Source organism: Apium graveolens, chromosome 4 (genome assembly GCF_009905375.1).
Source record: "Apium graveolens cultivar Ventura chromosome 4, ASM990537v1, whole genome shotgun sequence".
Taxonomy (NCBI): domain Eukaryota; kingdom Viridiplantae; phylum Streptophyta; class Magnoliopsida; order Apiales; family Apiaceae; genus Apium; species Apium graveolens.
Window position 1 is genome coordinate 308896166 of NC_133650.1, and position 21972 is coordinate 308918137.

General features: G+C 33.9%; 2 protein-coding genes across 5 annotated transcripts in view; one reads left to right on the forward strand and one right to left on the reverse strand.

The window, feature by feature from the left end:
- The first annotated feature begins 6362 nt into the window (after positions 1-6362).
- Positions 6363-9182, forward strand: LOC141717314 (putative trehalose-phosphate phosphatase D). The gene is made up of 11 exons (XM_074519398.1): positions 6363-6769; positions 6915-7055; positions 7161-7232; positions 7365-7457; positions 7770-7826; positions 7948-8049; positions 8140-8217; positions 8347-8416; positions 8544-8614; positions 8713-8805; positions 8918-9182. Exons 1-11 carry the CDS (start codon positions 6470-6472, stop codon positions 8969-8971), a joined length of 1131 nt encoding a protein of 376 aa, XP_074375499.1. The 5' UTR covers positions 6363-6469; the 3' UTR covers positions 8972-9182.
- Positions 9183-10697: 1515 nt separating this feature from the next.
- LOC141721665 (TMV resistance protein N-like) overlaps positions 10698-21972 on the reverse strand; it is a 64024-nt gene continuing 52749 nt past the window's right edge. Inside the window, exons 1-6 of one of the 4 annotated variants that reach the window (XM_074524684.1) lie at positions 16472-17261; positions 15145-16231; positions 14502-14771; positions 12676-13959; positions 12270-12602; positions 10885-11184 (exon numbers count right to left, since the gene is read on the reverse strand). In XM_074524684.1, coding sequence (XP_074380785.1) covers positions 11119-11184; positions 12270-12602; positions 12676-13959; positions 14502-14771; positions 15145-16231; positions 16472-17100 — 3669 coding nt within the window. In that variant the 5' untranslated portion in view covers positions 17101-17261 and the 3' untranslated portion in view covers positions 10885-11118. Of the gene's footprint in view, positions 11185-12269; positions 12603-12675; positions 13960-14501; positions 14772-15144; positions 16232-16471; positions 17262-21972 lie in introns of those variants that run through there. The other 3 variants (XM_074524687.1, XM_074524688.1, XM_074524683.1) reach the window with 3 other exon arrangements.

Sequence of the window (21972 nt, forward strand, 5' to 3'; positions counted from 1 at the left end):
ATACTCAGGCTGAACTACTGCTAGAAAACGCGTCTATGTTTCTTATCAATTATGTAACCAGTTTTTCAAACCCTAATCAATAATGTCAAAGATTCATATTCTAAGAACAAGATCCTTTACAATGAGGCGCCTAACCCTAATTCCTTTTTTGACATTCTACACTCAACATCAGTATTAATAAAATCATAACACAGCTTTAATTTAGCCAGCGTCAACAACTTTGACTCCAGTGACATGCAATGCATTATGCATGTAATATGTATATGTATATAATATGCAAATAAGTTGTACACGAGGGTTGGCTCATTTTGAATACGTGTGTCTGATGAACTCATCTGTTTTTTCTAAGCAATGACACAGTTTTTTCATTTTTTTAGTATGTGATGCAAAAATAATTAAAAAAATGAAAGTAAATTTTTCTCATAAGGATTTGAAGAAACTTTTTACTCTTTTAAATATCTCACACACGAGCATTCGGGGAAAAAAAATATACAACTTTGAAAGGTCAGCCGGAGTTGGAGAGGGAGTTTACGACATGAATAATGACCATGATTATATAAAAAGACGAAGAAATCTTGCGCGCCTTGGACTTCCAATGTGGTCCTAAAAATTTTAAATTTCATGTGCGTAAAAGTATAAATGTAGTCAATATGTACAATAGAGTCTTGTAGATTGAATTCGATTAGGTATCATGATTATATATAATTAAGCTAAGTAGTCTTGCTCGCCTTGGGCTCCCAAATTTTTTAAATTCCATGTGATTAATAGTATAAATGTAGTAAATATATACTAGTGTTTTAGATTGATTTCGACTATAGGTACTACAAAATCTCAGACCCGCCCATGTTTACGTTGCCTTGGGGCTTCCAACACGAATCCAAAATTTTTAAATTTCATGTGCTTAAAACTATAAATGTAAGTCTTTTAGACTTATTTCGACTAGGTATTCCAAAATCTCAGACCCGCCCATGTTTACTTCTCCTTGGGGCTTCCAACATGATCCCAAAATTTTAAAATTCCATGTGCTTAAAAGTATAGTCAATATACACAAGTCTTTTAGACTTATTTCGACTAGGTACTCCAAAATCTAAAACTCGCTCATGTTTACGTCGCCTCGGGGCTTCCAACATGATCCCAAAATTTTTAAATTCCACGTGCTTAAAAGTATAAATGTAGTCAATATATACGAGTCTTTTACACTGATTTCGACTAGGTACTCAAAAATCTGAGACCCGCCCATGTTTACGTCGCCTTGGGGCTTCCAACATGGTCCCAAAAATTTTAAATTCCATGTGCTTAAAAATATAAACGTAGTCAAATACAAGTCTTTTAGACTGATTTCGACTAGGTACTCCAAAATCTCGGATCCGCCTACGTTTACGCCAACAATTTGTACAGCCACTTAAAAGCTGACTGTATGCAACGTGGAAAGACAAAGGTGCTGGACAAACAAACAAGAGCTGAAGAGTACTGATGTTTCTTCATTTATACCAAACCACAACTTGTTTTCTTTAGGGTTAAGTTGCAAGGGGCGGTGCAGATACGTCTTTTGCAATAATGCGAAGGGCATGAGTTGTGTGTGTGTGTGTTCATCACATGTTTAGGTTAAGTTCTTTATTACAAGACTGTGACTAAGTTTCGCAATACTTTGATGATTAATATACGTGTAAACACGCAGATTACCAGAGAAATTAGGGCCAAGTAGGGCGATGAATATGAAGAAAAATGGCTGCATTGTGCATGCATGTTTAATGAGCTGTCACACAATATATTTTGATATTTGTGACATGTCACTGCAATGCTTTCTTTGTTTTGTTACCTCGACGTCAGGATTTTGATTTTTGGAAAGAAATATTCGTTTTTTCTGAAAAAGTATATCGATATCGTAATGTATATACACAATTATATACACTATTGTAATAAAATATTACGGTCTCGATTCGGGCTAGTTATAATTAAGAATAACCTCTATATTGTAATATTTTACACTTTTTTCAGGTCCATCCTTTATTAATTTTCTTCTATATAAGTATAAAAATGCAAAAATTATATATATATATATATATAGGTATGTACATATTTATATACACATACGGATATCTGTATATACAATAAATATATATCAAATAATATATAATGTCCTTACATTATTTAGTTTGCGCGTCCACGATCACTAATCAGCTTGATCACCTTTTTATTAATTTGTTTAAAATTCATGCATTTGATATTATGTTACATAATTATTTTAAAAAGTTATGATCTTTTAAATTCATATACTCAAGATATATAAAAATTATTTTTTAATTAATTTTTAAAATTCAAAATTTATATGTCAACTTCTACTAAAGAATAACCTCTTTATTATAATATTTTTTCTCGGTCCCAACGATATTTCTGTATAGAGACTTGACTGTATTATTCAACATTTAGATATATGTCGACCACAAAAATTATTCGCGTATATGAAAACAACACAACACCCGTTTCACAATGAAAATGAAAAAACTCAACAATATAATCACACTAATTACAATATTTAGGTTTATATTTGTTGAGGTATCGCCAATTATGTTGGTGAAATTACAAACAGTCCCATGATCTCAGATATGAGTATGATTGTGTGTTGATGAATGAATTCATAGGTAATTAAACATACTTCCGTCCCTTTCAATTGTTTACATTTCTGACAAAGACACGTATCTTAAGGTGTATAAAAAATATAGTTATGTAACTTATTTTTACAATTTTCCTTTTTCGAATAAAAGTTGAATGTTTTAATTTTTATTCAGAAAAACAAAATTATAAAAAAAAATTACAGAACTATACTTTATATGCACCTTAAAATACATGTCAGACAATCTCTAAAAAATATAAATAATTGAAAGTAACGTAAATAGCAAAGTCTTTAAACCATACATGCAAGTCAAGTCTAAACTAGGGGACCTAGCAATAAACAAAGAGTCTAGACTATGGAATGAAAAGGTTTAGAACCTTCTTTGAATTACAAGTATGAACAATTGAAAGTGAACGTACTTGATCATTTAAATAATCCACGCATTGACGAGTGCCGGAAAATTAAAAAAAAAGTAGGAGGAACATAAATAATCAGCACACAGAAGTAGTGTAGAAACCGTGTGTCCGTGTTACCGGGGCGGATCTAGCAAGGGACAATGAGAAATAAATTTTCTAAATTAAATTTTATATTTTTCATCATTATATTTTAAAATAAATATATGAAAATCACTTCATAAAATTTATAAAATATTAAAACATTTTCCAAAATTTTACTCGATATTCCCAAAAAAATATTTTTGAATCCGCCCCTGCGTGTCAGTGTACATGTCTAGATAGATCTTGAATCTTTGCAGTTTTCATTACAGTTTTATACTTCCTCCGTTTTAACCAATTCTTTATTTTTGGTTTGAGCACATAGTTAAGAAATATGTATAAAATAGTGAAAAATAGAAGGAAAAGTGGGTGAAGTGGTGTGACCTACTGATTTTAATGTATAAAAGGGAGATAGTGGAGTAAAAATAGCGTGAAAATGGAGGAAAAGTGGCAAAGTGGTGGTACCCATTGACTATTTTTGATAAGTTTTGAAATGTAAATAATTAGACGAGACATCACAAAAAAAAACTATAAAGAAATGTGTGGGACAAAGGGAGGAAGTACTCCCTCCGTCCCATTGATTTCGATACGTTTATTATTTACACGCATTTCAAGTCTTTTATAAAATACAGTTTCGTAATATTTTTTTAATTTTTTTTTTTGAATAAAAATTTAAATATAAAACTTTTAGACAGATTTTTTTTTTACAAAAAATATAATGGAATTATACTTTAAAGGAGTATTAAAAAGCATACAAAAAAGTGATGCAGAGAATTTAATGTAATAGAGGGAAGAGTGATTATAGCGATCCTCTCCTCATATTTTACTGTTTAAAGAGAATCGAACTCTTAATCTCTTACAACGATTTAATTTAATTTATGGACTAATGGCCTATTAATATCCTCATATAATTGGCTACTTAATTATCCTAGACAGAAATTGTACAGAGACTCACTTTGTCACATCTATTCTCTCAAAAACATCTAAACTATTACCTTTTTTTTTTCTTTTTGTGATGGACAACACTTTATTATAAGTTAGGAAAAGTGACCGACTTTGTTCTTTAAATCACACAAAAAAACAAACAAAACATGTAAAAAAATTGAACTTTTCCAGCCAATATTCTCTTAATTGTGCATTCTAATTTCGGGAAGACAGCTTGAGCACATTGGTTTTCAAATTATTATGAGTCATTCTATGTGCAAGTACATGTATTGTGGGAGAATACAAGTAATCAACAAAATAAGAGGAATTCAATTTAAGTCGTGACTAAATTTTTATTTCTAGTTAAATACGCTCACACAACTCGTCTTGTATTTGACAAGATCCAAATTTCCGACATCGAATCTTGTCTTAAATAAGATTTGAACTCTCGATATTCCGTAAAGAAAACACCAGAGATACCACTATCTAAAAATGTTGGGTGTCTGTCGAGAAGTTAAGAAATCAGGCGAATCATGATGTATAGGTAGTCATGTTTCGGTCTAATTATTTGAATTTCAGAGTTTAACTAAAGTCCCGCCTAAATTGATTTAAGTCGTGACTAATTTTTACTTCGAGTTAAATACGCTCACACAACTCGTCTTGTATTTGACAAAATTCGAACTCTCGACATCCTATCTTATCTTAAATTAAATTCGAATTCTCGATATCCCGTAAAGGAAGCGCCAGAAATATCACTTTATCAATAGATGTTGAGTGTCTGTCGAGAAATTAAGAAAACAAGAATATCGTGATGTATAAGTAAGTAGTCATGTTTCGGTCTAATTATTTGAATTTCAGAGTCCACTTAAATTCCCGACTAAATTTTAAAAATCATTAAATTTTTGTTAAAAACTTTGTCAAAAAGTTAAGAAAACACGAATAACATAACGCACAACCGATCACGTTTCGGTTTTTATTCCGAATTATTTGAAATCCTGATTCCGCCGTAACACAATAATGTTTCTCCGTTTATATTCTCCTGTCCAACTTCTTCAAAATTCAGCCAAACATTAGCTCCAAACCAGCTCTTGCACACAGACACACATCTACATTGTTTATACCATTACATGACTACCTAATTAAGGAAACAAAACACTTTCTGCGAAACCGTGACATTTGAGACACAAAAATTAATAAAATAATATATAGCATCTGGTACACTTATTAGTTTGGGCAGGCTTTTGTAGCGACTCATGTTCTAAGGTCAGTCTTAGAATATTCATCTTCAAATACTAACCTGGTTTTTCAATTGTATATGATCTACCACATAATTGTATTGGGTAAAAAAGAAAGAAAGAAACAAGTAATGGACATTATTAAACTTAAAAAGTTGCCAAGAAAATACAGGGAAAAGGTAGGGAAGTTACCTTAAAATTGACTCATGACTACTAGCTTGTTATTGTTTTCACTAATTTGTTTTATGGTAGGGAACCCGCAGTCGTTACCGTTCGGATACGTAATGGGTAAACCTCATGTGCTCATCTAATAGCCTGCAAATCACGTGAACAAAGATGAACCGTACATAAACGACAGACTCTGGTTTAATCATAAATTCTCCTCCCGTGGTATTCGAAACTGTGACCAATATGATAATTATTCCCTCTTTTACCAACTGAGCCAACTCTTGTGGGCTGTTTCCACTAAATTTTCCAACGGTAATCGTATTTTACGTTGAATTTCAAAAAAGTTAATAATTTTTTAAGGTAGTAAATTATTGATCAGTTTTTATCTCCGCTTATTGAAAGAACAACTAACAATGATAAAATACAGGTATATTAAAGTACAAAGTAGCGTTCGCACTTTATACTGAATTTCAATAAAATTATCACGTTCATAAATTGTTAATCAATTTTTATTTCCGGTTCATAAAAGATAGTCACATTTTTGAAATGTTAAAACGAAAATTGGGATTTTATCTTACGAAAAAGTTAGTGAGAGTCGTTTTTTTAAAAGCGGGGAACTAAAACTAAACATTAATTAACGAAAATTTGGATTTTTTATTAAAATTTGATCAAAAAATACGATTACTCCTTTGTAATTTACTCTTTTTATTATTTTCATTTTATGAAACTCGATTACATAAATTTATACAAAATAAACGGTGCAATAAATTTAAATACTAACGCACTCGTGCCTGCACCGAAACTGTCAAATCGAAATAAAACGAATCCATAACCCAGCAATCTCTTTCAACTTTCTAAGGTTACAAAACTATCATCCCCTTTCCCTGCATTACTTTTCATTTTCCTCGCCTATATAGTTCCCACACTTCTACATTTCATTTCACCTATCTGTTTCCTCTGTTTTCACTTGTCTATTTTCTCTCTCGTTTCCTCTGTTTCTCTCTTGTTCATTTTCTCTACCTGTCTTCAGAAACATGACTAACCAGAGTGTCGTAGTTTCGGATTGCGCATCGGGGATTAATGTCGTTGCTATGACAGTGGCATTAGCCAATTCTTCTCTTTTTGCGCCTGTCGCTGCTGCGTTACCTAAACCGTCTTTCGGAGGAGGAGGTGGCTACATTACCATGTCGAGAACTAATTCATTGAAAAACATCGAAATTAATAACGGAGAGCGAGCTAAGAGAGTTCATGCATGGGTTGAGTCCATGAGAGCTTCGTCTCCTACCCGAAAATCGTCTTTATCGCAATCTGCCGATGACTATAAAACCTGGACTGTAAGCTTCCAACTCTGTCTTCTATGTTTATTTTATCACTTATAAGTCACTTATTCATTTTAATTCATAAGTTACTTATTTTAAGATTTCCCAAACGGGCACTATATTATGGCCTTAACTCGAAGTATCGGTCTTCGTAATGCAGCTTCAACATCCTTCAGCTTTAGCAATGTTTGAGGAGATCACAGAAGCTTCAAAAGGGAAGCAGATTGTGGTTTTTCTTGATTATGATGGTACACTTTCACCAATAGTTGAAGACCCTGAAAAAGCCTTCATGACAACTGAAGTATGTCGTAAAACCCTAAATTCGTCTAATTTTCTCGTTAATTTACAGCAGTATTACCTCTGACAAATTTACAATGTGTTAACTGTTATATGTTCTCTGTATTAGATGAGGGAAGCCGTGAGGGATGTAGCTAAGTACTTTCCTACAGCCATTGTCAGCGGAAGATGTCGTGCTAAGGTACATTTTCAACTATATGTTAAGTAACCAGTCCGTCTAAAACCTTAAGGTGTTAGAGGAAGACCTAACCGGATCTATATTCTAACACTATAGATGACTATTGTAGCCTAGACTCTAATGTTTAACTTGCAGGTGCATAATTTTGTAAAACTATCAGAGCTTTTCTATGCTGGAAGTCATGGCATGGACATCAAGGGACCTGCCAACAGCGACAACCATAAAAATGTAAGCAACATTTTTTCATTTCCCCATCCTAAACAATGTGTGTCAGGGTGATCACGAGATTTACAGCCTTAACCACACTCTAACAGCAAATTAGTAGGGCTTTCGAGTTTCAGATTTAATTTTTTTTACAATACTCCTAATAGTAGATCAAAGTAGGGTACGTGAGGGTTCTTAAAGAATATAAGATCATGTTCGGGCCTTCCTCTACTACCTTAAGGTTTTAGACGGACTGGTTTCTTAACAAGGGTGAGATGCACACAGACCTTAACCATATTCGCATTCCTAATATGCAACTCTGCAAATTAAATACAGGGAAATCAAGGGATTCTGTTTCAACCTGCCAAAGAATTTGTGCCAATGATGAACAATGTAAGTTCTTTCAGCCTTGCAGCTCTGCAGCTCACAACAGACACAATGTCTGATTTCTGTTATTTTTCTTCTTTCTGTTAAAGGCATTGTCTAAAAGTTCCCTGTTACTTTTTTCGGTTAGGTATACAAAATTTTGCTTGAAAGAACAAAAATTATCCCTGGAGCCAAGGTGGAAAATAACAAGTTTTGCCTATCTGTACATTTCCGACGTGTCGATGAAAAGGTAACATTTTTCCTAAATATATTTAAATTTCTGATAATTATTCTAATTTTCAGCAACATACTAATTGAAGTTTATATGTCCTTGAACCAGTTATGGGTTGATTTAGCAGAAAAAGTTAAGTCAGTACTAAAAGAGTACCCAAAGCTGAGATTAACTCAAGGGAGAAAGGTAATCTATTAGTACTTATTAACTTAATTATGTTCATTAATAGTAAATTGAGTGTTTCTTGGTAAAGCTTGTACAATGCATCATGTCATTTTATATTTATTAATCTTTTCATTTAAATTTATGAACCAGGTTTTGGAGATTCGTCCAACTATCAAATGGGACAAGGGAAAAGCCCTTGAATTTTTGTTAGAATCACTAGGTAATGCTTTTTTCCGGATTCAAATGAACTACAAAGACGGTTCAGACAGAGATAACAATCGAACATATGACCTATAATACACAGACGATTCTCCGCCACTATTAACATCATGAATGTAATGTTGCAGGATATGGAAATTCAGATGATGTATTGCCAGTTTACATAGGAGATGACAGAACTGATGAAGATGCCTTTAAGGTATCACTTAAGCTACAATCTACTAATCAAAAGTAGTTCAAGTCATTGTTTGGTAATAGAATACTTAAATAATACTATGTTTTATACTATTAAAATAGGTATTACATAAAAGAGGACAAGGATTAGGAATTCTGGTGTCCAAATTTCCCAAGGAAACAGCTGCTTCTTATTCTTTGGAGGAACCATTACAGGTAATTACATTGTATGTTCATAGTTTCATATTAAATCTCTCGGGTGAGCGAGAATCGAGCCTATACTCCTTAACACTCACTTCAGTAATCTCATTGCTCTTTCCTTGTGTAGGTTATGCAATTCTTGCAGAGACTTGTGGAATGGAAAAGATCAATGGCAACATAACATCAGAGGAAATAGTAGGCTTACTATTTATAGATAAATAGGGAATGAAATTTTTGATTAAAACTCCCCTGAAAATAATTATTTAGGGGCTTGGATTGTAACTCTTAATTTCTTGCTTGATAAATTAACTTTTGTAAAACAAATCATGTCAGTAAAAAATTATTGACAGTGATTGAAATTATGAATATAATAAGATTCTACCATTTTCTCTCTTTGTGTTTAAGTTACAGTACCAATATCAAAACAGAAACCCGCTACGGGTGTCCTAGTTGGTTGAAACTATGACTTTAGGTGATTACCACCCCAAGGTCACATGTTCAATTCCCCCGAGAGACACACGGAAGTAAGTGGGCTGCTATGCTCGGTGGATACGAGTGTGCTAGCAGTCCTCCGGGTTAGTCTGAGTTGCGTGAAAGCTGGTCTGGACACCGCGGATTATCAGAAAAAAGATCAAAAGAGAAACTTTAAAAGTTGTATAACTTTGTAACAACCATACATCCACTATATTACACTTTAAAAACTAATAATGCAAGGCATTGTATGTAAGAGGTGTAAAGATATAACAAACAGTCAGAAACACTAGTACCACTCGTGGGACATTATGTTACAAACAAAAGTTCTTTCAACCTTTGATTCATCAATTAATAAATCGAAAGATCAAACGTACTCGATATATCATGTCTTGTCCCGTAACAAAAGTTAGTTAGTACGTAAATTTTATTTCTACTCCACTCATAAAAATATCTTGAATGAGATTGATATATATTAAGCTCATCGGAATATAGAAACTGAGACGACAAGAGATAAAGATGTTACGGCGACAGAGCCCGAAAGGTATTGGAGCCTTGATGAGTGGAGACAAAGTCATTGCTCTTCAGAAGAGTAGTAGTTATAATTGGGCACTTAGATTTGTGAGAACCCACCTTTAAAAAAAATAAGGAATCTTGAAAATAATGGTTTCTATAATGGATACAAAAACAAGTCCTCTTTTTTCTTTAGAAATATTACTATTTATATGAAACTAACTTTTCATGTAAAAGTTGAGGAAAAATAGTTGGACTCCACTTTCAAAAGTCTGTGTGCTTTCTGAAGACAAATTTAAATATGTTTATAGATTGATTCTCTTATTATATTGAAGTTCATTTTGTTGCTTTGTAATTTTAATTAGTTTTTTTATTAGCTTGATTGATAGTTTTGGTAAAATGATAAGAAAATATAAACATGGTACCTAATTATTGGTCAGCTATCTGGATGCTTCTATGCCATCAAAATAAAGACTGCTATTCTTTGTAGTTGTAAGTTGTATAAACATGAATTTCCACGAGATTCAAAGCCATTATTGGTGCCTTCAACTGAAATTATTCAAGTCCAATTATTAGTGGAACAGTTTATAGGTTCCACTCAAGTGACTCCAAGCCAATTATATACACAATAATAGAGAAATAAATTTTAGGCCGCGGTTATTATCAACGATAAATATGCTGCAACAATCATCTGTTGCGGAACTTAGCTCTTTATGTTATGGATAATTCTATATTGTTAATCTTAATGATGCACTCATGACAACATGATCTTAGTGAATCTTCATTACATGCATATTTCTGCATTTTTGAGATTATGATGTTACTGAAGGATAAAGTATGTGATATGAAAATGTATGTTCAGATATTCAGATATATATTAACACATTGTTTGTTTGAACTGGTCAGATTCTGTAAGATTGCAACAAGAATTTGGTGACATGCAGTGATGCTTGCAAATATTATTTTTTCGTAGAGAACCTGCAACTGCTATCTTTCAGGTGCGCACCAGGTAAACCCCACGGGCTGACGCAATAGCCTGCAAACCACGTGAACCAAGGTAAACCGTTTTTAAAGTCTTCAAATCAACAAGTATGAATTTCTATGTCTCCAAATTTTGTTTCTCTTCTGGTACCAGAGCTAAAATCCGCTGCGCTAGCACATTCATAACTAAAATCATACAAAAATTGTGTCAAACTTATACACAGACTTTACATTCACTATCATTTCATCTGGATTTGATATTCATAACTAGCTTTAATCTATCTGTAATCAAGGAAAAATCATTGATCATTTAGATAACGCAATGGCAACTCGTAAGGACAATGTTAAAACAATCAATAGAGATCATACTTCACTCTGTAGTAATCTTGGAATCGAGTCATGGCCTCTACTTGCATCCCTCCTTTCATCCTGGTTAGATATAAGTTGCAACAGATCAGCCTTTAATCAAATAAATGATATTAACCCCCCGTTCGAATTAGCTTAAATAAGTAAATTAGCTTAAACAAATCATGTGAGCTCCTGGGGCCTTTGAATTGCTGGGATTTTCCTTCAGCAATCTTTTTATGTCCAAAACAAAAGAGAAGCATTTCCTTCTTTATCAAGAACTATGATTGATAGATGATTTTCGTTTTTAGACTTTAATGTGATAACATAATCCGGATACTGATAACCAATAACCAAATAGATTAAATGTTAATCAGCAGCTTATATGCTTAGTTCCTCGTAAGTTCAAAAGAGGTTCGGAAATTGATCAAATATACAATTGGAATAAAATATTACATAGTATATATTAATATTTTCAAAGATGCCCCTTCATTTTCTATTTAGCTAATCTATATTATATTATAATAGCCGGAATATAGATAATCTGGTTCAACGGTTTGGTTCAACGATAATTCCCTAATTTTGATTATTGGGCCTGTTTGGCTACTAGCTTATAAACTACTTATCGCTTATAAACTCGTAACAACTTATTGATGAGTGTTTGTCGACCCAACTTATAAGTTGAATTTACAACTTATAAGCTGATAAGTGGAAAGTTGGCATTAACGTATTTTTTTCCAATTTATTTTCATTTTTTCACTTTTTTCTAAAGTTTTGATTTTAAGAATATAAATTTTTAAATATTTTCTAATTTAAGATTCATGAACTAAGATAATTGTATTTAATAATTATTTAATTTAATTCATTTAAGTAAAAAAACTTCTGACTTATAAGTAAATTTATCCAAACACTTATAGAACTTATAAGTATTTATCAACTTATCACTTATTTCGCACTTAATCATTTTAAGTCATAAGTTACTTATCTTAAAATTTCCCAAACGGGCACATTACAAAAATAGATAAATAGTGTTATATATCTAATAAACTACTAAATATTAAACTACTACTAAATATAGTATACTTATCCTACAAAACTACGAATACAACTTATTCTATTATTAAAATATATAAATAACCATACGAATACAATAAGCTTGAAAAAGAAACCTTGATTCTCTCTCCACTTTTCACTGAGAGGTTCCCTCCTGTAATGCATTTGACCGTTGACTGTGCTTCACCGACTACGGGTTGTACATCAAAAAGATATTTCTCTGTTATACCCTCCGTTTCATTCCTAATAACAGCTGTCATGTAGGGTGAGTCCCACCAGTTCTCTGTACTACAGGCTTTGCATGTGTACACAACCCAGAGTGCAAGACCTAAGAAGTTCGATTCAAAGCTTGGCGGGACAAGAAAAGAGACTGTATGCCCACTGCTTTTATAGTTGAACCATTCTGCTACCTCCGTGTTTGGTAGATCAGCTTTAAATGGTCGTTTACCCTGTAACATAAAATCAAAATGTAAGTATATTGAAGTGTGATTGTGTGTCATTGTGAGACCAACAGCAACAAACCTGAAGGAAACTCTGTTCCAAACTTCTTGATTTCAGCTTGTTGCACCCGCGAAAACTCAGATATTCCAATTCCTTCAACATTGACAGATCCGGTACATCTTGTAGGCTTGGGCATTCTTCAACTGAAAGTGATCCAAGATGAGAAGGAAGGAACGAAATTGATTGGAGGTCGATGCATCTCTTTATATTCAAGTGTCGCAACTTTCCTGAGCTCGATAAATCAGGTAGTTGTTCTAGTGATGTGTGATTATATATGTTCAACTCTTCTAAATTCAAAGGAAGCTCCGGAAGGGAGGACCCAAGACTTGTACAGTTATTCAATGTAAGATCTTCTAGGTTTATAAGCTTAGAAAGGCTGAATGGTTTTGCCGAAGAGAGATTCGGTCCCTCATCAGTAAGTGTTAAGCGTGTCAAAGAAGAGAAACATAGAATCATAGGCAGGCATAATCTTACATTACAACTCAGCTTCAGATTCCATAACTTGTTCATATCTTTTACTGAATCAGGCGAACTGATTTCATCTGTCTCCCCTTGATTAAGACTTAAATCTTCAACTGTGGTAAGATTCCAGATACTTTCAGGCACAAATTTAAGCTTCTTGCAATCTTCAAAATACAACGATTTTAATCTACCCAGCAGTCCAATAGAATCTGGCAGTTGTTCAATTGCTGTGTCAGATGCAGACAGGTATTCTAAACATTGCATCTTCCCCAATTGCTCAGGCAATTGCTCCAGGTTTGAACAGGAGCTCAGATAGAGTTGTTTAAGCAACTTGAGCTTACATATACTATTTGGAAGATTTCTAAGCTTTTTGCAATCGGACAAATACAGTACAACCAAATTGACGAGGCCCCCAAACGAATCTGGAAGTTGTTCAATTGCAGAATTAGCTGCCCCAAAAAACTCTAGGCCTTCCATATTCCCAATATCTTCAGGTAACTTTCTTAGCTTCTGGCATCGGTATAAATTCAATTTAATCAACCCCTTTAATTGAGTAATTGAATCTGGAAGTTGTTCAATTGCAGATTCACCTGCCCAAAAATCCTCTAAGCTTTGCATATTCCCAATATCTTGAGGTAACTTTCTTAGCTTCTCGCATCCGTTCAAATCCAATGTAATCAACCCCTTTAATTGAGTAATTGAATCAGGCAGTTTCTCAATTGCGGTCCAACGTGCATCAATCTTCTTCAAGGCCTTCATATCACCCAACGAATCAGGTAATCGTTTTAAATCAAAGCATTTGCTCATATTCAAATAAGTCAGATAATTCATCTGTTTGATGGGCTGTTTCACACAACTAAAAAGTCAATAAAGCCCAACTATACATTTCTACTTTGTAAATTTAATAACTCTGAGAATATGTAAATTAAAAATTATAATAGAAGGCCAAGTAATTAAAAATAAAATTACCTAAAATAGTTATAGTCCTTTTTAATAGAATTTTAATAGTTAATTATTTTGCAAAGTAAATAACTCATCTGTTGATACAAACAAGTCAAATAATTCATCTGTTTGATAGATTGTTCAAACAATTAAGTCATTAGCAAATATTCAAAATATATTAGTATTATCAATACATTTACGATACCAAATTTTCAATTAATTTTCTTTTCAATTTTTTTAACATACAAATTGGGTTAAATTGTTTTCCATGATAAAGTGTTTGAAAAACATATTTTTAGATATTTGAATTTCTTTTTCTATTTTTTTAATAAAATCTTTAATTAGAATCTTTCTTCTAAATAGAAAAAATAATTAACTAAAACAACTAAAAAATTACAAATGATAAATGAAAATAGAAATATATTAATTAGGAGAGAAAGTACCGTTGGCCCCTTCCACAAAATCTTGAATTTGCTTGAAGGCATATCGAAGGAGACAAGTTTAGGTGGACAAAATGTAGAAGGTATATACGTCCACGGACAAGAATGCCATGTAATGCACCTCAAATTAGGAAATAAATTTTTAAAATTTCCTTCAATATCGGGTTCACCTATTATTTGAAAAAGCCTCAGTTTGGGCATTTTTTCAGCAGTTGCTTGTCCATATCCGGAAGTCCTAAAATCTAAAATGAGACCTTCAATATCACTTTTATCCTGATTTTTTCGATGGAGAAAAAAAAAATTAAGTAAGACAATATAAAAGTTAAGAAATAAACGCTAAACGATTCAAATCTTTTTCTTATTTGTTTGAGCGATTATGACACACACCTTTCCGTCAATCATTCAATTTAGACATTGTTAAATCTAACATGTAACACTTAATTAAGGTTTTTCTTAGGAAAATCACATATGTCACGATCACATAGATTATAAATCTAACATGAGATTTTTGGAAACCATCATGTAAGAAATTATAAACCAGTGTTAAAAAGGATGGACTTTTAGTTTACCAAAGTTAATAACTCATTGCATTTTATTGTCACGTGATAATTAAGACTAAACATAACAGTGTTTGCATTTTGATTACCTCCAGATTTTGAAAATCATCCCATACATTTCCTCCCAAAATCAAGCGTGTCTGCCTTCCAAGTTTTCTTCCCATGTCTTGAATAAGATTATGCATCTGGAAGTTATTATATCTATCAATGGTCATTAGACATCTGTCCACTAGAACTGGTATGCCAACATCCGGATGGAAATCACAAGATTTGAATATCTGAACAGCCTCATCTTTGTCCTTTCCAACAAAGAAAAATGCAATATCAAGGAAGATTGTCTTCTCCGTCTCATCTTCTAATTCATCGTAGCTCAATCTAAGGATTTCATGTATATCTTTTTCTGGGATTTCTTTAACTTTCTCAAGTTTAGCTTTCCAAAACTCACAAGTCCTGCCAAGTAAAGACGAACCCAAAATCTTGAGAGCTAATGGAAGACCCTCAGCATACGTTACAAAGCTCAGGGAGAGCTCCTTGAAATTTTCCGGTGGCACTGGTCTACGGAAAGCATGATAGCTAAAGAGCTTTAATGAATCAATCGTGCCCAGTGTCTTCACCATGTACATATCTACTTTTGATGTATCCGCTTCAATTTTACTAAGCAAGTTTGTATCTCTTGTTGTAATGATAACTCTACTTCCGGCCGAGAACAAGTCACCAAGGCTTGCTAGCAATTCTGAATAGTTTGATTGGTCCAAATCATCCAGAATGACGAGAGCTTTCTTAGAATAAAGAATTTGCTTCAATTTGCTTATTCTACTTTCAACATCAAAAACCTTACAATCCTTCTTTGCAAGGAGATCGATCAAGAGTTGCTTGAGTAAAGGGAGTAAAGAACTACCGCCTTGTGAATAATGTCTAACATTTTCATTAAAGCAGCTAACATCAAATATGTGAGAATACTTGTTGTAGAAAGCTTTGGCAATTGTAGTTTTCCCAATTCCTCCCATACCACAAATACCAATGACACGTACATCATTATGATCCATGCTTAGTTTTTGATATATCTGTTCAACAGCAGAATCTATCCCAAACAGATACTTTTCCTGGTGTGATACTGTTGTATAGGCCCTTGTTGCCACATTCCTCACAATATCTTGAATGGTGTCAGATTCATTCCTGTTTTTTATTCACAGAATTTTAATTCTATCAGATTCTTTTCTTAAAATTAGAAAGAAAAAATCCAGTACAGGACTTTAATTAGTTTCTTAGTCTCTGGTAAAATGCCTTATTATCTATTTACCTAATGATCAAATACTTATTATCTTCGAAATTTCTGAAGTAGTTAGGTACTTGGATTGTAACTTGTTGACAACAAAAAGAATACTGTTTTAAAATTAAAATAATGAAGGGACGTACTTGTTTGCTTCTTTCCTGAGATGGTGTCCTGATAGCGCAGCAATTTCAGAAAGAGCTGATTTCCACTTTTCAATCATAGCAACGGAATGACGCCTCTTATGGCCATCAAGAGCTTCCCGAAAACTCCCTTTCTGGTAGCGAACATCTGTTGGATCAACATAGAAAAATACAGGAATCACCTGAAATTCTGTTGTCTTGCATTTAAGGATCTGTACGAGCTCATTAAGGCACCATGTCGAACGAGCATAGTTCTCCGAGAGAACAATGATGAAAATTTTGGAATGTTTAATCGCTTCAAGTAGTCCAGAAGAAATTTCTTGTCCCTTGTCAAGAGCAGGATCATCTCTAAAGGTAAGAATTCCTTGTTGATCCAAAGCAGAGTAAAGATGTGAAGTAAAGCCGTTGCGAGTGTCCTTTCCGTAAAAGCTCAAGAACACGTCCCACTTAGGCGGAGCTGAAGAAGAAGAGGAGGAACACGAAGAAGGGTCAGTTGGTAGGACATTACTAGTAATATCTTCGGAAGAATGCAGGTGCTTTTTCCTGGAAGCGAAAACGATAAGAAAGATGATGGCAAGTATGGGGAGTAGAGGCAGAGCCCAAACAAAAACAACTTGTTTAGAGGTATCCATGGGAAAATTTGCAGGGAAAATAATGAATATGAACTCAACTTAACAGGTATGCTTGAATAATCTTGAGGGAAGAGTGTTGATTTTAAAGAGTTGATAGACAAGAGTAAATTACATTGCATCTTCCATTCAATACCTGCACGCGTTTCTGAGTCCTGTCCATTTTTCAGACTTTTCTACCATGTGTAGTGTCCGAGTAAATTTTATGTGGAAGAGAATTGAGAGAAGAAAATGGTAGGGTATGTACTATTATTGCAGAGAGACACTAATAAGTCTTATTGGTCCATCACACTGAAATAGATATTTATGTTATATTATTGCATGTATTAAATATTAAATGATAAATTCAAGGAAAATCCGAATGTCCTATAACCTTGCCCATTTTAACATTTTTCAGTGACAAGAAATTTCCTGTAGTTTTTCAGTGACAACTTGCATCAATTATTAATGCTGTAGCTATGCTAAGCTTTAGTTTTTGAAGAGCTGAGAACGGGGTCAGACAAGAGTAGTTATTTTTAATTTTTTTTCCCATGTTTACATGCAAAATAAAATCTTTAAGGCTCAATACACTAAACAACGAGTACTATAAGAAGTTGTTAGTTTGGCAATCCGAAAATCATATGCCAGGTCAAGATATTTAAAACTAATACAAATTGCAACCAAAGCAAACAAAACCTGTTTCCACTGCACTCAGTAGTGCAATAGAATCTAGTAATTCTTCAATTTCTGTAAACAATGCATTAAAACTCTTCTAAACATTGCCCTTCCCGGTTTATAGGGGAGAGGCTTCAGCCCGCGACAACATCGCATATTCAACCAATTTCAGCTTCTGCATGCTAATATTGAATCCGGAAGTTGCTCAATAGCCGTACAACTTGCATCAATTACTAACGGTGTAGCACTGCTAAGCGTTAGTTTTTGAAGAGCTGAGAACGGGGGTTAGACAAGAGAAGTTATTTTGTATTCTTTTCCCCTGTTTACATGCAAAATAAAATCTTTAAGGCTCAATACACTAAACAAGGAGTACTATAATATAGGAATAAGAAGTTGTTAGTTGGGAAATCCGAAAATCATATGCCAGGTCAAGATATTTAAAACTAATACAAATTGCAACCAAAGCAAACAAAACATGTGAACCACGTCTCGGAAGCATGGCATGAGGATGAGAAGCAGCGGAAAGGGTAACTGTTGTAATATTATTTGTGATAAAACATAGGTAAATATGAAACGTGGAGAAGCAATATTATTCAGAACTATGTGCAGTAACTTATACCGCATACAAGACCTACTTGATAAGCAAATCTACCAAAAAAATAGCAAACGATATCTTCCCTAAAAAATAGCAAATAAACCAATCTGGAATAAAAAACTATCCTATTGAAACACTGCAGTTTCAGTGTTCAACTAAAACACGGCAGCATTTAAGTCATAAAAATCAACACTCCTCCTTGACTTTATTGCTGCAGATCCCAAACTTCTGTCTTAGATATTCAAATCTTGCTTTAGGAAGTGGCTTTGTTAGAAAATCAGCAAGCTGACTCTCCGTCCTGCAATAAATCAGCTTTACTTCTCCTTGCTTTTGCACCTCTCTAAGAAAATATAACTTTATCTTAAAATGCTTTGTCTTCCCATGAAACACTGGATCATTAGCAATTGCAATTGCAGCTTGATTATCAACAAGAATCAGTGTGCTATCTTCCTGTTCCATATGCAAATCAGTCATAAGTTTCCTGAGCCAAAGAGCTTGATTTGCTGCTGAAACAGCTGCTACATATTCGGCCTCAGCGGTTGATTGTGCGATGATTTCTTGCTTCCTTGAACACCATGAAAAAACTCCTGAAACAGTATCCAGACGTGCTTCTCATGTCATCAACACTACCAGCCCAGTCACTGTCAGAATAGCCATAAAGACTAAAATTTCCATTAAGGCAAAAATTGTTCACACGTTGAAACTTCACACCATAATCTATCGTGCCTTTGACATATCTGAGAACTCTTTTCGCCGCTTGAAAATGAATTGTACTAGCACAGTGCATAAATCTTGACAGCAAACTTACCGAATACAAAATATCGGGCCTGGTTGCAGTTAAATACAGAAAACATCCAATTAAGCTCCTGTACATTTTTTCATCAACCTTTTCAGCTCCATCTTCTTTACACAATTTTTCTTTTTGATTCACTGGAGTAGAAGTTGGCTTGCAATCCTCCATCTTGAACTTTCTGAGAATTTCCTTTGCATATTGTTCTTGACATATAAATGTTTCACCATGATTTTGATGCACCTGCATACCAAGGAAAAATGTCATTTTTCCAAGATCAGTCATTTCAAAAATAGCTTTCATTCCTTCTTTAAACTCCTCAATCGTCTCCTTTGAACTTCCCGTTATTAGTAGATCATAAACGTACAATGAGACAACAAGCACTTCATCACCAGTCTTTTTTACATATAAGGTGAACTCACTTAGACTCTTTTCGAAGCCCAAGCTCTTCAAGTGCGCATCAATTCTGCTATACCAAGACCTCGGAGCTTGCTTTAAGCCATACAAGGCCTTTTTTAAGCGATAGACTTTTTCTTCTTGTCCTTGAACTACAAAACTTTCAGGCTGCTCTACAAATATTTCCTCTTCCAAGTAACCATTTAAAAAAGCTGATTTGACATCCATTTGATGTACAATCCAACCCTTTTGTGCCGAAAGAGCTAGTAGCATCCGTATTGTATCCATCCTAGCAACCGGAACAAAAGTGTCTGAAAAGTCTACCCCAAACTTTTGAGCATAACCTTTGACAACAAGTCTCGCTTTGCGTTTGTTAACTGAACCATCAGAATTAAGCTTGGTTCTATACACCCATTTGACTCCTATGGCATTCTTATCTTTGGGTTTTTCCACTAACTCCCATGTCTCTCTCTTTTCAATCATATCCAGCTTCTCCTTCATTGCAACTAACCATTTTGAATCAGTGGCAGCTTCTTTATAATTTGCAGGTTCCATGATAGCAGTATTACATTTTTCATAAATATCTGAGAGTGGTCTAGTTCCTCTAACCGGATGGTCATCAACATCATCATCAATCTCCTCCTGGAACTCAACGGGGTTCTCTTTTTTGCTCCAATTTTCAGTCTCAAAGAAGTGGACATCTCTACTGACAATAATTTTATTGCTTTGCGGCAAGTAAACTCGATAAGCTTTTGATTTTAAACTGTAGCCTACAAAAATTCCCGGCTTTGCCTTTCTATCAAGTTTATCTCTCATAACATGAGGAATGTAACAGAAGCACAAACATCCAAAAACTTTTAAGTTCAACATCTTCGATTTAAAGCCATACCAAGCCTCGAATGGAGTTTGTTCAGAAAGAGCTTTACACGGCAAACGGTTAAGCAAAAAAACAGCAGTATGAGATGCCTCTGCCCATAGTTTTTTTGGAAGATTTTTCTCGTGAAGCAAGCATCTCGTCATCTCCATTATTGTTCTATTTTTACGCTCCACAACCCCATTTTGCTGTGGGGTGTAAGGAGTTGTTAATTGATGCTCTATGCCTGCATCATCACAAATTTTGCTGAACTCTTTTGATGTATATTCCGTTCCATTATCCGATCGTAATATCTGCAATTTTCTGCCACTTTGGGTTTCAACCCAAGTTTTGAACTTATGAAAGATGTCAGCGACTTCGGTTTTAGATTTCATAAAATAAATCTAGCACATTCTTGTATAATCATCAATGAAAGCAATATAGTACTTACTTCCTTTTAGAGATGGTGTTTTCAGCGGTCCTCCCAAGTCCGTATGCACTAGTTGTAGCTTATCTGATGCTCTCCAAGACATTCCTTTAGGAAAAGGCAACCTAGTTTATTTCCCGTATTGACACGTAGCACATTAAGCTAACTCCTTCTCTAATTTAGGAAGCCCTCGTACCAGATTATTTTCTTTCAAATAAAGCAAACCATTATGATGGAAATGCCCCATCCTTTTATGCCATATCATTGTATCGTTTTCAACCTTGTGCATAGCAAGTTGTTCTTCATCAAATAAATTCAAGGCAAAGCTTTTACCTTTCATCTGAACCCTGAATAATTCTTTATCAAGTGAATCTTTAATCAAGCAAACTTTGTCTTCAAATAGAACCTTATATCCTTTCTCTACTAATTGACCAACACTCAATAAATTTTGATCAATTTCTGGGACATAAAGAACATCTGAAATTAGTCTCAAACCTGAACATCCTTTAATTGCTACGGTTCCTTTTCCTTTTACTGCGATTTTCACTCCATTGCCGATTCTGACTTTAGTGGTGTAGTTTGTATCAAGATCTCTGAATAAATCTTGATCATAGGTCATATGGTTTGTGCAACCACTGTCAATCAACCAACTCTCTTCTGAGCTTGAATTAGCAATACAAGATACTGCAAACAGGTCTTCCTCATTAACTTGTTCAATGGCAGCCTTTGCTTTCACTTGTTGTTGTGAAGACCTGCAAATTTTCTCCACATATCCTAATTGTCCGCATTTATTGCATTTTATATCTGGCCTCCATCAATAATATTTTTGAGTATGATTTGTTTTCTTAGAATGAGGACATGGTGGTAAATCTTGAGAGAGTTTGTTACCATTGTTAGTGCTGCCGCTGGTTGAGTTTCTTGTTTTGAAATTCTTTGTATACTTCTTGTTTTTGCCACCAAAATTATTCTGCATTTTGGCTAACAAAGCTCCTTCTACAGAGCCTTCTTGCCTCATAAGTCGTCTTAGTTCCTGATCCTGTAAAGCATTCAACAATGCCGTCAAGGTGATATTTGTTAAATCTTGTGAGTTTTCAAGCGAACTAATTGTTGCTTCAAATTTTTCTGGAACAGTAACAAGAATTTTTTGAATGATTCTTGAA

Coding starts and splice junctions, on each gene's coding strand:
- LOC141717314 (XM_074519398.1), top strand. CDS start 6,470: ATGACTAACCAGAGTGTCGTAGTTTCGGATTGCGCATCGGGGATTAAT. Junction 7,827..7,947: donor TTGTGCCAATGATGAACAAT/GTAAGTTCTTTC, acceptor TTTTTCGGTTAG/GTATACAAAATTTTGCTTGA. Junction 8,218..8,346: donor GATTAACTCAAGGGAGAAAG/GTAATCTATTAG, acceptor TTTATGAACCAG/GTTTTGGAGATTCGTCCAAC.